The sequence below is a fragment of the Struthio camelus genome, chromosome Z (genome assembly GCF_040807025.1).
Source record: "Struthio camelus isolate bStrCam1 chromosome Z, bStrCam1.hap1, whole genome shotgun sequence".
NCBI lineage: Eukaryota > Metazoa > Chordata > Aves > Struthioniformes > Struthionidae > Struthio > Struthio camelus.
The window spans coordinates 22,105,928-22,125,029 of NC_090982.1; the positions used below are offsets into that span (position 1 = coordinate 22,105,928).

General features: G+C 37.7%; 1 protein-coding gene across 3 annotated transcripts in view; it reads right to left on the reverse strand.

Annotated features, from left to right (window-relative positions):
• Positions 1-19,102, reverse strand: part of NFIB (nuclear factor I B) — a 174,279-nt gene that overhangs the window by 60,557 nt on the left and 94,620 nt on the right. For all 3 annotated transcript variants that reach the window (XM_068928890.1, XM_068928891.1, XM_068928892.1), the window contains exons 3-6: positions 14,045-14,098; positions 4,099-4,167; positions 1,808-1,928; positions 318-436 (exon numbers count right to left, since the gene is read on the reverse strand). In XM_068928890.1, the coding sequence (XP_068784991.1) occupies positions 318-436; positions 1,808-1,928; positions 4,099-4,167; positions 14,045-14,098 (363 nt within the window). The remainder of the gene's footprint in view (positions 1-317; positions 437-1,807; positions 1,929-4,098; positions 4,168-14,044; positions 14,099-19,102) is intronic.

Genomic DNA, 19,102 nt, shown 5'->3' on the forward strand with positions numbered 1-19,102 from the left:
TTTACTGAAACAATTTGACTCATAAACCTTCTGCGATGATCACAGCATACACAATATAAAGCACCTCACTTGCAACACATCTTTTCAAACAACAGGCAGGGACGAGATGAAAAACTTGTTATGTGATTGTTCATACTTTATACCTTTGGTTGTTGTTTATAACTGCATTTATAAAACTAGCACACATATATATCACACAGAACAATTACGATTCTTTCAGAAAAGCATCATTTTATTGAAATAATGGAAAGGTGGATGCAGAGCTTTGCTGTGTGTCTGAATATACTTTGAAGGCAAAATGGTCTGATATCACTCACCTTGATCTCTTTCATGCCATGTCCGACTCCCAGCAGCTGGTGAATTTGGAGAAGGATAAAAGTCTCCTGTCGGGCTTGGTTCCATATTCTCATCTATGGAGATAGTTTTAGGTCTTTTGCTGTTGAAGAAATGGAAGATTTGGCCATGAGTACGACATGCAGCTAGTAGTGGTATAGAAACTATTTCGGTTTCAACAAATATTTCAATAGAAAGTAATCTGGGCATAAAAGGGACAAAAACAGCAGATTTTAAATCTGTCATGTAATAATGCGTAATGCAGATCTGCACTTATGTTTTTCACAGGCCTGTATTTCAGAGGTGGTGGGAACGGCCACCCTACAAAAGCTCGCAGTGTTCTAAGTCTATCAGCATCCCGCTGAACAACCAAGAAACCAGTTCCTGTAACCTGCTACACAAAGTTTGTACCATGAGAAGGTCAAACACTATTGCGCACTCCTGAAAGCAAAATAAAGCACTGGAAAACTGCTACTAATAAAGCCCAGGTAGACCAGGAATTTTTCTGAATGTGTTAATAAGGGAGAAATAGTTTACTGTATTTCACCAGGTCAAAATCCTACGCTTTTCAAAGAGATCTATTTTGAAACAAAGACTTTTCATTTTAAATTAGTTTAATTGAAAACAAAAGGCCCACATTTCAAGTTACACTATATAAAATGAGGCAGCACTTCAATACAGTGAAGGAGAGTCAAGTTTCTTCGTAACAATACATACGGAAGCTGCTACGGAGACTGCCAAAGGAAACCATGATGAAGGCTTTAAATGAATTATTATTACTATTATTATTATTATTATTATTACTACTACTACTACTACTATACAATAATGTGAGAATTAATCTATCCTTTTTAACTGTACTGGGTGAACTGTAAATCTGAAAATTCAATGAAAGTAAATTCAGAGATATGAGCTATTAAATAGCTCACAAACACTAGCTCCTGGGGGAATAATGTTCTAGTCCTGTCAAAAATCAAAATTATTTTAAATGCTGTCCCACTGTCCACATAATTCCTGACTGAAGGTGCTGTCAGAGATGGCTTCTGTGCCTGGATTTGCCTTGTAGCACTAAGCACTGCTAGCAGGCTCCAAGGTGATAGACTGTTCTGCAACTGAGCAGCAGGTTCAGGATGTACAACTGTTTTCTCAGTGGATCATTAGTTAACAGTTCAAAACCTGACAGAAGTTATCATCTGTGATGTCTATAGCAATGATTCACTATAATGATACAATTTCTAATTATAAGATTATTTAACGTGTGTGTGTGTGTGTGTGTGTGTGTGTGTGTGTGTGTGTGCGCGCGCGTGTGTGTGTTTATCTCCATACACAGATTACGGTAGGGTACATAAGCAGTCTACATAAAAAATCAGAAGAAATTCATAAAATAAACAGTAAGCTGTTGACAGTATTTGTGAATTGCTTTCCCCACCCTATTAAAGCTTACTGTGCATTAGCATCTATTTCATGTTTTTACCTGCTTGGTGGAGAGGATAGGGACCTCTGCAGATTTACTCCCGAATTCATATCATGGTAATATGGCTGGCTCGGAAGCTCTCCAATCGGGAAGTTCACGCCAGTCCCCTGGGTTATAGGCGCTGAAAAACACATCATTATAAAGAGTCAAAGATAATCTTCTATCTTGTTAGAATCTTTTTATTTTTAACACTGGGAAAAATGTCATGATGTTCCTACATGAACCTAATTTTCTGCCTATTGCAGAAACCAAGTACAGACAAGTTCTGTCAATGCTTATATATCTTAAAATAAGTACCCAGTTCTCCAGTACCCAGAAATTCCTTTAACAGTTATTATGCAGACAACGTATCTGTGGTACATAATGTCTTTATAGCAGACAACATGGAATCACAAACGTGAAGAAGTAACACATGCGATGGCACCAAGTTGAGCCTTCTGCCGAATGACTTTTACAGTGAAAGAGGCAAGGTTTGTAAGCAGAACCTTTATATCCTTTATTAAAACAACTGAAATAACTGGAAAGAACAAACTTGGGATGCACAGACTCTTCCTCCCTTAGTGTTAACCGCTTTGTACTAAAAGTAGCCTTCTGTCCTGACAGTATATTGTACTGCCTCCTCTTTCTTTCACCCAGTGCCACAAGTACCACCTACACGCAAACACACGTTCACCGAGTGTTACCTTCACCTCCTTACATGGTCTGCGTGCCTTTCAGAGTCTATGTGCTGTGAATTTTAGCTTTTCAAGAATAAATTATATGCTATACGCTGTGGCACATTTACCTTTGTTCACTGTCTGTGTATTGCGCATTTTAACTATCTTTGGCACTTAAAAGAATAATTGCATGTTGTGTAATGTATCTGAAGGTTTGTGTTTTTCCCGACAGTTAAAGTATAACTCTGTTGCGGCTTGAGGTTAAACAAATGCATGGCAAGAAATCCCACAAAAACCACATGCTTTGCAGTTTATTATTAGAAGTATATTCTGTCTAACAGTCAGCAGCAGAAGATATGATTTCATAAGGTAACTATAACATTAATCCTTTTTTAATTTTAACGGCTAAATATTTTAAAACATATTTAACCACTGGTCAGCTACAAGCAAAGCCTGTATTTCATATACACAAATCCTCAGCTACTTAAAATGAGAAAAAACATATCTTCAGCAAGCACAAAAATAACAGTTGTCTTAACACTGTAGGACCACAATGCTCAGTATCTTGCTGAAGCATTTCACATAATTTTCATTTTTGACCATGGCAAACAAAACAATAGTTAAATCCTAAGCCTCACTAAGTCAATTACATTCCTTAAGCTTCCTGTCCTGGCATGAATCAGCTCCTCTGCAAAATCTAGGACAGATAGCTTTGGATACTTCTGCCTCACTGTTTTTGTCCTCGCCTCATCATAAAAGAGATTTTACTGAACCATTCAACTGTCATCATGTTGGCATTATATTGTGTCATCACTGCAGACACTACTAAACACAACTTTTAAATGTTTTTGTTCACTTCTTAATGAAGTCTTAAGAGAAATACTTTAATCGTATTGATATTAAAGGGATGAAAGAAGTGCTCAGAAAGCAATGTCAAATGAAAGTAAGCACTGTTTTCATGCTATGGCATTACAGCAGATTCTTAGATGTCAACAAAAGAGATCTTTCTTTCCATTTCGGTTTTTTTTGTCTGTAATAAAACCTTCACCTGTCCCAGCATATTTAAAATTGATGTTACTTTTGGGTTCTTAGCATGCTTGCGTGCATAACCTTTCTGATGCCGAAAATAAGTTAATGTAAGTAGAAATTCAATTATAAAAAGTGCTATGAGAAAAAGAAATAGACCAGCCTATGATATATTAATTTAGTCATCCTTTCTATCCTTGCTATGATTTTCTTTTAGCAGCTACCAATTAGAAAACAAACTAAAAGAATAATCAGATAGTTTAGCAGAATCCAAGGAGGTGTAGAATAACCTTAAAAAGTTGAAAGTCTAAAAAATAGAAGATTTTGTTAGGTATGGTAATGTTATTGACAGTCCATTACACTGTGCACAGGGACACATAGATCGATTTTATTTCTAAAAACTGAAGAGACAAAAAAGGACTATTGTGTGTTTTATTACAAATGTATGCAAGAAGACTGTAATACTGTGCACAAAGCTATCAAAATTCTTTGTAATGATAGGCATTTCCTACACATTTTACATCTTGAAAAAAAAAAGTCAGGTAAAGAAAAAACTTTCACTTGATTTTAGTAGATTTTGGAAATGATTAAATATAATTGTTAACTTACTTCTGGACACCCTCACAAGTTCTGACACGTTGAACACTCCAGATTTTACAAAACTATCTTCAAGGTACACTGAAAAAAATCACAATACTGTAATCAGTATAACGAGAAGTTTAATAAATAACTATAGATAAACACATACACCAACTAACAACAGTATCAACAAAGCCCCAAAACTAGATTAAAATACACTGAAATTCCACAGGATGGAATAAAAGCTGAAATTCAAATGCACAGAGGTGCAAGAAATTTGAGGAGCTATAGGAATGTCGTTCTTTAATATGCCCAGGAAAATTAACAAGCAATCCACTGAGTTCCTAGTTAACCATCCAGAAACAGTCAAAAAATGAGGTCCTATTACCAATCTTTTCAATTTTTCAGTCAATATTAAACTAAGAGCACTGTAAAGTGGACTAAGCAACTTCACTACCAGACACTGAATAACACATTTCTACAAAACAGGTTTTGACTCTTGCCCTGTTGTGTAGTGACTTTGCGTTACCACCTATTACCAAACTGTCAACTCTGAGGCAGATGAGGATCTACTGTTATTTCCAATAAAAGTAGGGTAAAATAGTTTAGCTGTTCAGTGGGGTTTTTACATACACAATAAATAATATACTTAGCAATCTTATGTTTAAGAAGCTATATGTGGCTTTTTTGGCTTCTGTTTGTTTATTCTGAGATAAGCAGATGCAACTCACTTTTCTTTTCATTGAAACTGAGGCAAACTTTGAAATACTGCAGTGAAACAACAGCCAATAATCAATATAATTATCCCAGTACTGTAACTGCATACCGTATAAACAGGGGTCTGAGAAACCCAGACTTCTGTGGAAGTTCCCTGTCAGTAATCACTACATAAACTGACTTCACTGAATTTGAGCTTATGCAACATTACGGGTCCTTCGAAGCAAGAATGCCACTCATTTACCATCCAAATTACTGGGATCTGTACTTTGTACAGATCACTGCTCCAATATTATCACTGAGAATTTGCTTTTGCATGAGACGGCACGCTAAGCACGGCTTACTGTATTTCGTATAGTCTCTTTTCTGAGTTAACAGATCATTTTTGTTTTGGAAATTCATTATCCATTTTCCATGAATGAGTAAAAGCAGGATCCTAAATATTTTAACAAAGAAAGCAAATAAACAAAAAAATGGCCCTCTTGAAATGTTTATTGATTTGGAAAACAATGGCCCAGTACTGTTCTCTTTAGGTGTGTTCTGGCAATTACTGCTTTCATCTTCAAATAACTTAGCAAAAAGGGCCACCATCACCAGAAAAGTGACTGTGAAAGCAGTACACTTCACTTTTGAGAGATCTATCCTTGGCACATCTGCAGAAAATTTTGCTTACTCTTCTGGGGCACACAAGGAGGGATAGGGAGAAGGAGGAGTTTTTGAAGTTTTTCAGTCTCACTGGCCCTGCAGAGCTGACTCACCCAGCATCTCTAACAATATTTACTAGTACGTGCATAAACAATGCACCTGACATTGCAAGATGAAAAATGTGAATGCATGCAACCAAGCCCAACATTTATTATACATGGCCTTTCCTGATATCTCAGCAATACTGTTATACCTATATGCTAATGTCAACCCTCCTGAGCTGAAAAACCCTCAAGTGAGTAAGAGCAGTGGATGTATGGAGTACCATGAAGCTATGGAATATATGGAAGCTTTCTGAACGTGTTATGCCATGCCATTATCTTTCCTTCTTCAGTCAATGCCATATGAAATATGATATCACTGCCTGTCTTCATTTGTTAGTAGCTCTGTATATCTCCCTCTCTCTCTTATTTACTTCTTCTCACATTCCTCCTCTTCTCATTTTCAACAGCTTCTCTCAACATCTATTACTTTATTCCTCTCTTATTGTCCTCCATGGGTGTCTTTGCTCTCTAAGAAAGAAGAGGTCTTCCCTCTTGAATCTCCTACAATCCCTTGTACCCTTTTCCCCTGTTTCTGATAGGATGAAAAGATGATGTGCCCTCTCAAGTATTTTCTTCTGTATGTGACGGAACTTGGCATACATATCACAGAAAATTTCAAAATGTCAATTATTCTTTTTGTTTCTTCCTCATTTTCATTTTTTAACCTAAGAGTGGGCAACCTGGTCAAAGAACAATAATTCTTCTGATACTGGCCATCTTTGACGTTTTCTTTCTCTTTCCTTTAGCAAGAGCAGTCCCAAGTAGTTCACAACTGGGAGATTTCCAAAGAAAAATTTGGTTTCTTGATTTTAGCTGGCTTGTAAGCGCAGTGTGGCTTAAAGCCAGTGTATAAATGTGGAGCCAGCTCTGGAGCTGGTAATGAGACAAAGTCTGTGAACTTTTGTGCTGCTTATCCAAATACCACTGCTTTGAAGCCCCGCTTCTCTCATTCAGGCTAGGCAAACTTGAGAGGAGCTTTACTAAGCGCAGTTTAGTCAAACTATTGTTTCAGTGAGAACAAGCCCCAAGGCTCATTATATGAAAAAAAAGAAAACTCCAATGTAGGATTTTATATATAAAAATACACATGTGTACATGTATGGACACACATGTGCATTTGCATATGTATATAATCTTGAGATTTACCTCATGAATTTTTACTTTTTCTCACTGGCAATGCTGAGAATACCCACGTAGCATAAAGAGCAGTAACAAGTTTCCCTCCTTGTGATAGGGAACAGGAGCAGAGCTGGTACCACTGTTTGTGACCCCCTCACAGAACAATGTATTACTGACTAATGGACCAATATCTTTCCCCTTGCCTGCCTAATACACTCTTCAGGTTTCACCCTGCCTTGTTTAAAATAATCAAACCCATAGATACATGCAAATGCTCTGCTTGGCTTTTGGAAAGAGAGGGAAAGTGTGCAGCTATTGTCTGTCTCAATTAACTTAAGAAATAGATTGATTTTTTTTCTCCATATAATGTGACAAATTATAAAAAATCTGGAGTGACTATAAACACTTTATTTCACAGGCACTGAGTAACTTCATTCCGAGATATACATCCTAATAGGGAAGGTGGATTCCAGTGGTGCCTCTGAGTACAGGAAAATAAACAGTATGTTTAGTACCACCACCAGCGCAGTTCAGCAATTTTAACTACTTAGGGCCCAATCTGCAGTGGATATGTTGCAGAACTTTTCTTGGCTTCCAGCTGTGCAATAGAAAAACTTTTTGTTATTAAACTACTGTAATTTGTTGCAGAATCAGGCACTGTAAATATGATAAAGAATGAACAGTAAGGCTCTGCATACAGCAGTACAGCATTGTAGAATATTTTGATTTTAATGATCACTGTCTTTTACCTTGGGAAGCTGATCTCCCCACTGAACAAGACTTAACACTCATATTCACATTATTACACTGCATGCAAGAAAAAGATATACAGTGATATTCCATACAGTATGGGTTTTACTGATTTTGATTAAGTATTCCCTAATGCACTGCTTGCAATAATATGTTAAATATATTTCAGTTAACATTCTTGGTACGTGTTTCTGAACTGTTCAGTACAGAAGCTGAAGGACTTGATAACACTTCACTGCTGTATTCCTCATAGACAATTTACTATATCTTCTGATGGTCCTGAAAATGCATTGCTCTCTTTGTTGTTCAAATCTAACATAAGCATGGAACATTTACTAAAATTCATCTCGCTTGAGAGAGGACACGCTCTGAAATGCATTTCATTAATTATCATCATGTTTTAAAATCTATGTTATATGCAACTCGTACAGCCAAAACCAAAAAATAACAGTAGGTGTTTTTTCCATATTTCCTGTTAGCTTTTGTACAAGGCTTTTGTACAAATATGGCTTCTCTCCTTGGCTTTTTTACATAAAAGACATTCTTAAAAAATAAAATTTCCAAATTTAATACTACAGTGACTAGAATGATGCTGTTATGGATAAAAGACAAAAGTGTCAATCTCTAAGCAGCAGTTCTGATCAAGCTATCCTAATACAGTTGGGAAAGAACAGGAACCTACAGTAATTCTTCTAACTGCTTTAGAAGCTGCCTCAGTTCCAGTCCTTAAAAGTCTTCCTCTCTATTCCTGTGCTACGCAGTCAAGAGCTGAGTTACAAGTACAGCTTTTACTAAGAGTTAAAAAAAAAATTAAATTGTTTAAGCCTATTGGAAAATATTTTCAGTTTGCTCTAGCATATGCTGTACGGGATTTGTTCTCAAATTACTTTAAAGCTTACCAGTAACGTCTGGCTTTACAAATCTTTAACCAGCCTTTTCAGTGTCTTCTGATTTAATTGTACTTTTATGAATAGAATGTCTGTTTATGTTCTGCTGTATATTGACTAGTGCCAAAATATAAAATTGCTTCCTGGTATAATTAAATATTCCATTTTTTCACTGATACAGCCTTGATTTTGAGCAGCTTACAAGCACAAGTAAGGATCAAAGTACTGTAGGAAATATTTTTTATTACTGTATTTTTATTTTTGTATATTTTAAAAGGAGAATTATAAAGCTGTAGGGAGACTTACTAGCAATGCAATAGGTTCATCAGCTGTGAAAATAAAGGCTGGAAGCTTCAGCCTTCTTTACAAAATACTAGTTGAGCTGTAGGAAGGCTGGACTTTAAATTAGGTGATGTAATGTGCTTGATGCTGTTACAGATTTGCAACTGCTATGATTAAAGATAAAATCGTTTGATTATATTCTTTTATCATAAGTCTTTGAAAATAGATAACCACTTCTCTCTGCAACATCTAACTTATTCAGGAAGCTCCTTAATATAAGCAGGAACACTAACAGCATACAGCTACTACTCACGGTAGGGCCAGTGAAAAATTAGCCTCACACTATACATAAGTAAGTTAATGTAAAGTCTAGCAAATTTTAAGTTTGTTTTCTTATTACATGCATTTTGAAGCTGATATCTTGGTAAAGTACCAGAAGCAGTTTCCATGGAACCAGAACTTCTGAAACGCAGTTAAGGGTGGACAACACGAGCCAAGGAGTGACGCAGAAGATTTCAGGGGTGATGTCAGCTGAAACAGTTGAACTGAGGTCCTGTCCAGGGAATGAGACTATTTTGGTTACCACATGATTGTCTCTGACCTTGTTGCATAGCCACAGTTTTTTTCCTGCAAATTGCAGTCATGTTGTAACTGGGACAGGGGACAAACATGTTGTAAAAAGATCCCCTGACTACACTGAACTTTTTAGCACAGTAAGGGCCTAAGAAGATGCCTGTGCCGATATTAAAAACAAATAAGATAGATTTTCAGTACTGTCAAGTTAATAAACAAAACAGCAACGCCTTTGAATGTCCCAGTAATTTCAAGATAAACACTTAATTTAATTCATTATGGAGTACTGCAGTCCATCAGGTGTGAGGTGTGCTGCCCTGAAACCTAGCAAGAAACATAAAGAGGATCTAGCACAATGCATCCCGCCTTTCACTCCAGAGGGCCTCAAGTTCTGTACAAACTACAGCCAAGATGTTAAAAAGAGGTTGGAGCAACTGTTTTTTAACATTTAAGGAACTGTGTGGTAACAAAAAAGAATTAGCTGGTGCCAAAGCAGGATTCCGGAAACTTAACTTTTGACATAGTAGTTTGTAGTAAGCTATCGGTTCTGTGCACGCTTTGAAGCAAAAAAACGCATGCTCACCATTGAACACAACTGCATCAAAAATGAAAAGCAGCACTATTTATAAAAGCTTGACACCATCACTCACTAGCTTCATAGAGAAGGATAGCGCATCCAAATGTAAATTCGGAAATAATCTCAAATCGGCAGACAGCAACAACTTCCAAAGTCAGAATTCAAACCGGGACACAAGGCCAAAAGCTCTATTCTTGGTAAAAGGGTCCATGCAGGTTTCTGGCTGTCGAGATAGCACAGCTGCACGCTGCCCCCAGAACGCCCCAACGGGCTCAGGGCTGGGACACTGATGAGGAAGAGTATCACCTCTCAATCACTGTCATTACTAACTCCTGGAGCATTTGGGAGAGGGAGAATACAGAAAATCAAGCCCTGACCAAGCCCAATGCTGTTTTATTCGGAGATTGCTATCTGAGATGGTAAGGCTGCAGGCATACAGGAAAACAGCAAGCACTTCAGAATATCCACTCCCATGCTGAAAGAGCAAGGCTCAGAATATATGTTTGTTTAAATATAATTCTGCCTGGTTCCCCAAACTGCTACTAAGGGATCATTGCTTCCAGAAGAAAAGCTGTTTACAATGATGAGACCAGGGAGTTCCTCTTCTATTTTTCTAGTAGTTAGGGGGCTAATTCCCCATCCACAAGAGGGTAACTTTTAATACAGTAAAACAACAAAACCATCTGTGTCCTGAGTGATTCAAAACTCAAAGACATTTGCTTTTTACATTTTCAAAAGAGTGCAAAGGTTGAGACCACATGTTACTCCTAAGAGATTATTTCTGAAAGTGTACATTCTAAAACATAAAACCAAAATACTTCTTTCTAGAACAGTCATATAGGCAAATTTATTACGTATTTCTTAGGGCTTGATCCAAAGGAATGTTCTGCCCATGGCTCCTGGCCCTTATTTAAGCTCAAAAAAGCCTTTGGGGCTCTACAGCTGCAAGGAAGATTTGCATATTGAGAGATAGGTGAGGCGAGTTGCAAGCTTTTTGGCAACACCTTTTTTAATTAGAAGAAAAAATGAATAGATGGTGATTTCATTCAGTTCTTTTTCGGAATAGGTTCCCAGAATAAAATTTCCCATGAAAATACAAGGGAAAGACCAACTCCAGAGAAGCAAGGCTGGGGATATGGATTAATCTAACCATGTCTGATTCAGATCAGGGATCTTATGCTTAGATGAACGCCCTGACCACATATTATGTGGCTGATCTGGACAACAGTAGCGTTTAACTCTTCTCTTCTCTCTCTCACTTGCGTATGGTTCATCAGTCTGTCTGGAGCCTACTTACCAACCCCTACAGAGCAGTGACCTTTACAGCCCAGCTTACAGAAAAGAAAGTTTCATTCCTTCGCAATATACCAGATGAAAGTTACTGACAAGCAAAACTTAAGAGGAGGCTATCCCTGGATCTTGCTACAAAAGCTACATACCACTTCCACCACAAGCTACACCATCTTAACACTGTATTATGCTATCAAAATATTCCGTGTATTTTTAGGAACCTATTGTAAAAAATTCCAGCAAGTGCACTTAATGTTCTTTTGTTTGGCAAGTGACATTACCCTCCCCCCATGGTTAAGACAGCAAATTACCAGACACCCTAAAGAATGCAGTAGTCTAGCCAGCCCTAGAAAAACCCACTTTTAACACCAGCAGCCTCGCCAGCTACCACTCAGGTCTCAGCCTCCCTTTTCTTGGCAACGTCTTTGTGAAGGTATTGGCATCCAAGTGCTAACAGCACCGATCCCTTGCCAATGCCCTGGCTCCTGGCTCCTCGATACACAAGCCTCAGATCAAAACACGATGCAGGAACAGACTATGCTGGCATTGCCAGCCCAAGGGTTCCTGGCCTGAGACAGGAAACAAATCTCAGAGTGGATATCCTCTGGGGCTTTGACAGAACTGACAGCCTGGTTCTAATAATAAGATTCATGTGAAGTTTAATAGGAAAGACTTGGACAGCAGACCTTCTCCTCAGACAGCCTTAAATGAGTGTGAGTCCCTCTTGTTCCCTTGAGCAGCCCCAGAAGCTTGCTCTTGTGCGGTCCCACAAACCTCGGTGCTTTCTTCCTGCCAGTTCAACTCCAAGACAGCATCGCATAGGGAGGCTGAAGAATGCTATAAGTGCGTCTATCCTCAAACAGACAGATGACATTCAATTATGTGCCTGTCTCTGCTCAAATGAAGGGTTTCAAGGCACAGCTTCCATTTTCTGTCCCCACTTGGCATCAGATAAAAGGAATAATACTGCCAGCACTGGCTCCAAGGCATGAGAAAGTGTTATGATCAAATTTCAAGCAGAAAGTTTCATGATGAAACCAGAAACAGATCTTTCTCTCCTCTACCTCCCTCCTCCTCCTGGGACACTGGAGGTCATGAGACATCGTGGGGCATCTGATCTCACCCCATAGGGCAGGCAAAAGGAAGCCTGTAGGATTTGTCTTCTACCCACCCCTTGACTCTGTTGCTGGCAACAGGTTTACTCCTGTCTGGCATAACCTGGAGCTGAGACTAAGGCATAAGCAAATAGTGAGTGTATTTGCAAATACAATGAGTGTATCTGCTACGCTCAGTCAATGGTAAAATATGCTCCTCAATGGTAAAATATGTGCCTCTACTTCCCAAATGTTAGACTGTACTTTAAAAATGGATATTTTTTTTTGGAAAAAGGTAACAATGAGGCTCCAGACTTTGCATTCAGCTTCTCAGATCTACAGATTGGGTTCTTCAGATTGACAAGGTGTGATGTATTAAGCTTTTTTCTTGCACTTCCAAACAGAGATATTTTAAAACAAAAATAGATGCTCTAGAGCTCAGTACTCCAAGTTTTGCAAAACCATGATTATCTGTGAGGAAATTCTTCAGGCTTGTTTTAGGTGTAAATTTGCTGTGGTGGCTTCTTTGGGATTTTTAAACCACGAAGCTACATAATTTACGTCATCTGTTTAATAGAGAAATAAAAGCCTAGTCATACATCCCACAGAGTTTGGTGAGAAACAGCGTCATAGTCTCCCACCAAAAATGATTTCAAACTAATATAAACCTGCATCATCCCTTGCAAAAAATCATGTTAGAAAATAATCCGAAAGAGTTTGACACGTATGAAGTTGTTCTGCCCTCCTATCTCTAAAACATAGCTGCAATCTTCCTGTATTCACTTCTGTTTTTCATATTATAAAGGCCATGTGATTTTTTTGCATTATACAATGAGCTATGATGCTTCTCCCGCTTTTGAGTATTCACATCTGACACACACGGCATAGTCCACGACACTTATAGAATGACTTTGATCCTATCTGTCGTACAGAGCTGCATAATCACAACACAGGTTGTTTTCCTAATGTTAAAACAGACCCAGAAAACTGTCATGTATGTTTAAAGGCCCAGCATCACACAATTACTTGGTTAGAGTGTGATTCATTTAGCATTTAGAAAAAGAAGAATCTGAGTTATAGTTGCAACTTATTTCAGACTTTCACTTCTTCTGAGAGCTGAAATGAGAAGATACAACATGGCTTCACTGGCAGGAGTCACTCCTTACTCATTAAGAAGTATGAGGAAGTCTGACACATTTATTTGTCTTACCCTAATAAAATTTATAAAAAAACAAAGATTTACAAGATTTACTGGCATAGTCCAATTTATTAGAAGGATAAATCCACAAAAATACAAAGAACCTTTGGCCTAAATAGTGTGGAATGACAAAGTCTGGTTCTGATTTTCTCTTGCATCTTTTATTTTTAGAGAATCCTTGATAGGACTGTTTCCATAAAAGCACTGATATCTCTCCCTCTCAAAAAAAAAAAGCCAAATGTTGTTAGCATGACCCACTAAAAATGTGTTCAGAAACTGCTGTGAGTTCATATGCTCTTACAAAAATCGAACACTTTTACATCTTAAAATGCCTGCATAAAATAAAATTAAAGGTAAGAAGAAGCTGACAACTTAGGTCACAGACTTTAAAGGGAGAGTAATTTTGTTTTGTCTCTGACAAATGAATAATTGTAGCGTTTGGAGATTTTTATGAAGGTTTGGGATGGTCTCCTCATGCCTCTACCCATCACCACTTACAAATTTCATAAAACTATGAGCAAATGGAGGCAAAAATTCTTTAGATTAAATGAATCCTGGTGAAACTACAATTGAGGCACTGCCATTTCAAAAGAGCTAAAATAATCGCAGCTAGTCCTTCTTATACGTACTTACCAGTGCAAAATAGGTTGCTGACCAATTATGCTCTCTTTAGCTATTAACAGTAGTATCTTTGTTCTCAAACAATGTTAGACTGCACATGTCCTGGAACTTATATTTACCTGGTGGATTCTTGGCAGGATCATTGTGGCTTGGACTTCCTGGTTGTCCAGAATCTATAAAGAAATCAAAGAAGTGTTTTACTAATTTGTTTTGAAAGTATCTCACAACTCTTCAATACCCTCCTTTGGTATTAAACGAATACTTAACTTTGTTCTTTAAAGGTCATTCCCCTGCCTTTCTACATGGAGGCATTACTGAACAAACACACTGTATGTAACCCATTTATACAGAATCAGAAACATTGTCAAAGATGCAACGATCCTCGTAAGAGAAACTCATAGATCACTGAATAAGGACAAGAGAGTCATTCAGGTAAATACTCAGGGCGTAAACACGTCTACAAGGGTACCTTTTCATTCCCTCCCCCTCCATCCCCCAAATATAATATTGCATAATCAGCCAAGCAGAGCTAGCCTCTTCTGATGCAATGACCAGAAAGATGTACCAGATCAGGCAACTCACAGAGTTTGTGGTGATGAATCCTGTTTCTTTACCCTTCCCTTAAAGCATAAAGGCACAGAGTGCTTCCGCAGACTCAGGACTGAAAATATGACTGTCTGTTTTAATACAGTGCAGCCTTTGTGTTCACGTTCTGTTAGGATAGCTGCTGTGAAAGGAAGTTAATGCAACATAAAAACTAACACAAACAAACCCCACAGACTTCAAAGAGTGCATTCTCCTCTTGATACATGCACCTAATGAATCAGGAGAAGAATGCAATTTGATGTTAACACACTAGATAATAAATGTGATCCCTATTTATGAAAACTGCTCCTTTTAAAAATATCTACTTCTTGCCGCATTCCCACACCAATAACACAATAACATTCTGCCAGAAAATACTACCAACAAAATGCAACATGATAGACAATCTTCTACACAAAGAAAGTAAGAAATGAAATGAACCATGATCATTTGTTCTATATACAGGTATATGAAATGGAGCAGTTTCATAATCTGAATAAGAAGTTGCCATTAGTTTAAAATACAGTGCTGCTCTTTAGTAGCACAGGACCACAAAGAAACTGCATCACTACAGAAATCTGCACTGCCAGATGGATCCCACCACTGTCCAGAGTTAAGTCAGGGTCCTCGACTGAAAGTTCACTCTCCTGCCTACAGTGCTAAATTAAAGCAAAAAAGGTAAGAGAGGAGAGAATTACATAAATCAGTGAATACTGGTCCCTCAATCCCCATCGCTTCTTCTTAAAGCTAATATAGCCTTTAACCTAGAATGAAAGATTCTTTCCGCTTGTTACCCAAGGCTCATTAAAATCTGTTACCATCTGCTATACAGTTTAGCAAACGTGGCTTGACACACATGACTTCCAAACAGATTAAGCTAACACTGACTTGGTCCTACAGAAGGTATTTCCTGACACAGAAATCCATCTCAGAATTCAAGCTCTGAAGATGTGGGAGAAGTTCTCTAAGGAAATATACTTCTACGTCCTGTAACTCATTCACTCGAACTATGTTCAGATGAACTACTGAATTCATCTGAATTATGTGAATTTCAGAAGATGAGAATTTGGGGATCTAACTGGTCTTCTGGAAGACCAAGAATCCAGTTTCAATGCTATTAAAAACACAACTAAATTTTTCAATTCAGAAAAAAAGGATTCTTGCACACAGTAAAATGCATTCAGGAAAGCTAATTTCACGTCATGAAATTTCCTCTATCTTCTTCTAAGCAGCGTAAGCAGAACAAAAAGCAGGCCCCCATCAAATTCTGTGCATCCCATGGTATTTCTGAAATAGGGCACTTTTAGAGACCTGCCCCAGTGCAGAGAAACCAGGGTGCTTGAGATTCCCATCATCATAGCTGGTCTCAGGGTCTGAATCTTCCCGAGAAATCCGGTAGGTGGTAGTGGACAAGGGACCTCTGCCTGAAAGGGCCTTTGGGAACAATTTATCAGTGAGTTCATTACCTAATTCCTTTTTCTGCATATTGCTACATGTGCTGTGAAAAGTCTGAAAGCAGAGGAAGGATGTTACAGGGAAAAATCAAAACTCCTATTTTTAATTCAATTTTTCCATGCCTAATCCTTTTTGGCTAGAGCCCAGAAGGAAAGTAAAGTTAACCTCAACTCTCAATTTTAATTCATATTTTCTGGATCTAATACTTTGTTACTCTTCCTAGATATATAAACCTATTTGCTGATAAAACAACACGTGTATTCTTACATTCGGCTAAAGCCTAGGCTTCCATAAAATCCTAAACTGATTATAAACAAGAGTTCTGGAGCGCAGAGGAACTAGGTAGTTTCAGAACTATTACACGGGAAGTAATTCTCTCCTGAGTAAATCAATAACATACTACACATTTCTCTTTACAAGTAACAAAAAGCCCTTTTAAACAACCAATAGCCACTGCTACAGATCAGATTTTTCCTTTTGGTTATACTCATAAGTTAGTTTGCAGCGCTAACGAAAATCTCCTGAAGTGCCTGAATGAGTTCTGTGAAAGACAATGAACAATACGTATCCATTTTATATGCCTGTATCTCTTCATGATAAGACTCAGCACACCATTTCAAAAAATCAGATCAAATTAATCTGAAAGCTCCACCAGCTACGAGAAATGCTAAAAATACGATATGTTTCTGCATAGGGACCTTCATCAGAACAAAAGTCTTTGTTCCCGTGTTGCAATCAGAAGAGGTTCACCCTCCAGAGCATGAACTTTAATAATCTTCTAACAGGCATTCTTTATTTCTGCAAATAGTAGATATCATTTTCTAAAATAAGATTACCATAGGGGCTTCCTTTTACACAGCAATGGTGCAAGTATAAAACTGCTGCAGATGTGTGGCGAAATGAAGTGTTTAGGATAACACAGATTTGAAACTGGATTAACGTTCTAAGGCCTTCCAAAGGACAGCCTTCAAAGTTTTCTTCTGCTCAAACTCATCCAAAAATGTGAAAAGTAAAGAATGTTTGTTTGCACAGCAATTTGCCATAAGTCCTGCTTTCTCTTGGTCAACATGGCAACCTTCTGGATCCATAAACCAGGAGTTAATGAAGGATGTTAGTTAAAACAACTCTTTTTCACATTATAATATGATAAACTTAGTATGGAATTTTCCAGGCACAGGGATAAGCGGATGGGTAATTATCATAATTTGCCAGTCAGACTTAGCTTCGTTTTATGTTAACTACTGATCAATCGTGATTTTTACAGATTGATTCTTTCACAGTGTTTTGATCAGTAGATGCTGCTATTTGCCAGTGGGATCTCACTAATATCAAGAAAGAGAAGAATCATTATACATTGAATAGAAGAATCAATTTATGCAACTCTTCACTTAAAATACACAGATTCTCATTCCTGGGATGAAAGACACAAAACTGTGATGACTCTGATGATCAGGTTCTTTTACCAGTATCAGTAATTATAAAACACTCTTCTGATTTGATTTGATGCAAATAGCCTTACGAAGTGCAAGAGAACCATGATCATCATATGAATAAATTATATGAACAACAATTTATACGCAGAACAGTGAATGAAAAGAGATACTGGAACAAAGCTTTTCTAAAAGGGAAAGTAAGAAGCATTTTTAAAAAAGTCACAGAAAGGAAGGAAGCAGAGGACATGGTAAGATATTTTAAATCTTTGTTTGTCTTTTTCTACACAGGATCATTAATTTGGTAAATAACTTGAGCCCTGGCATCAGAAATTGTAGGCTTTTCTTCCAGTGTGATGGAGAAAGACATAAGCCAGACTCATTGTCTATCTCGCTGGCTTTGCATTCGATCTTACCACTACATACTTCTGCGCATATAAAAGAAAGATGTTCTCGGTCAGAAGTTCTAAGCAAATCTATGCAATCAGCAGCAAATAAAACCCCATATGTAAATATGACAGACCTGAAATTTTCACTATTTTCAATCAGGTTTCTCCCAACTACAAATTTTCTTACATTTTCACTTTTTTTTTAATTTTACTCCTCCTCAAATTTTACTGTTAGTATGCTTTTTTGGAAAGATTCTTCTACAAAGATCTCAGAATTACTTATCCTTATTTGCTGCTTATTTGCTCACCTACACCTACCGTTTCCAGGGAAAGACTTTCGCATGTGTCTCACAACCACAGCAAGCATAGCTTCTGATCTGCTCTTCTTGGAATTAACTGCTCCAAAAGACAATGGATGAAGTCTTGATCAGTCATTGCCTCATGGATGAGCAGTTCATACCAGAACAGTCCAACTAAACCTTTTATCTTTTTCTGGCAGATATGCATGTAACCCTAATACTAGAGATATACTCAATGTAACCTCTTGTGGTTCGATTTGAGCACCAATAGGATATTTAAAATCTTTACCTCAAATTACTCCTTCTTTCAGAAGATAGTACAAAATATGAGTCAACAAGCTGGTATATTTTATACTGAGTTGTTTCCCACATTTTCAGTTCTAGTGGTTAACCTTGATGAGTGTCTAGGGGTATAGACAACTCTCACTACCGGCAAGGTCAAGAAAAAATGACTGGTGGTGAAAAAAAACTGCCCATTTCCCCTGTCAGTGGGAGAAAGGTCATGTTATGACTCATCATTCTCAGCTGCATAAGGGAGTGGGGGAAAAAGCTGCTGATTCACCATCGGAGTAGCAACAAGACGCTCTCTCCTTTTACACCTCAGAGAGGAACATCTCCTTTGACAAAAAGCAGCAGGAGGAATGCACACCCCAGTAAAGCCAAGAAAGTCATGCTGCTGTTCACCAGTTTAGCTTCCAGAGGGATTTTTAATATTCCTTGATGATCCAATTTTTTTTATGCAGCCAGTAAGAGAAGACGCTCTCTTTAAAAAGTAAGTTTTGCTATATTTCCCTTAAGCCCCCTATCATAGAATTAATATATTTTTATTTTAAGGCTCTCTGCCTTAGTACAACTTTAAAGTCCATGAAAAGAAATAGAGACAGAATCTATTTTTAAAAAAACTATTTTCTCCAGCCATGTCCTAGAAATAAGCAGATTCTCCTCAGGTCTCACCCTAATCAAATAAACTTCCTCACTGATTTCAGTGAACACATTCCCCTTTTGGTTTTCCACAGACT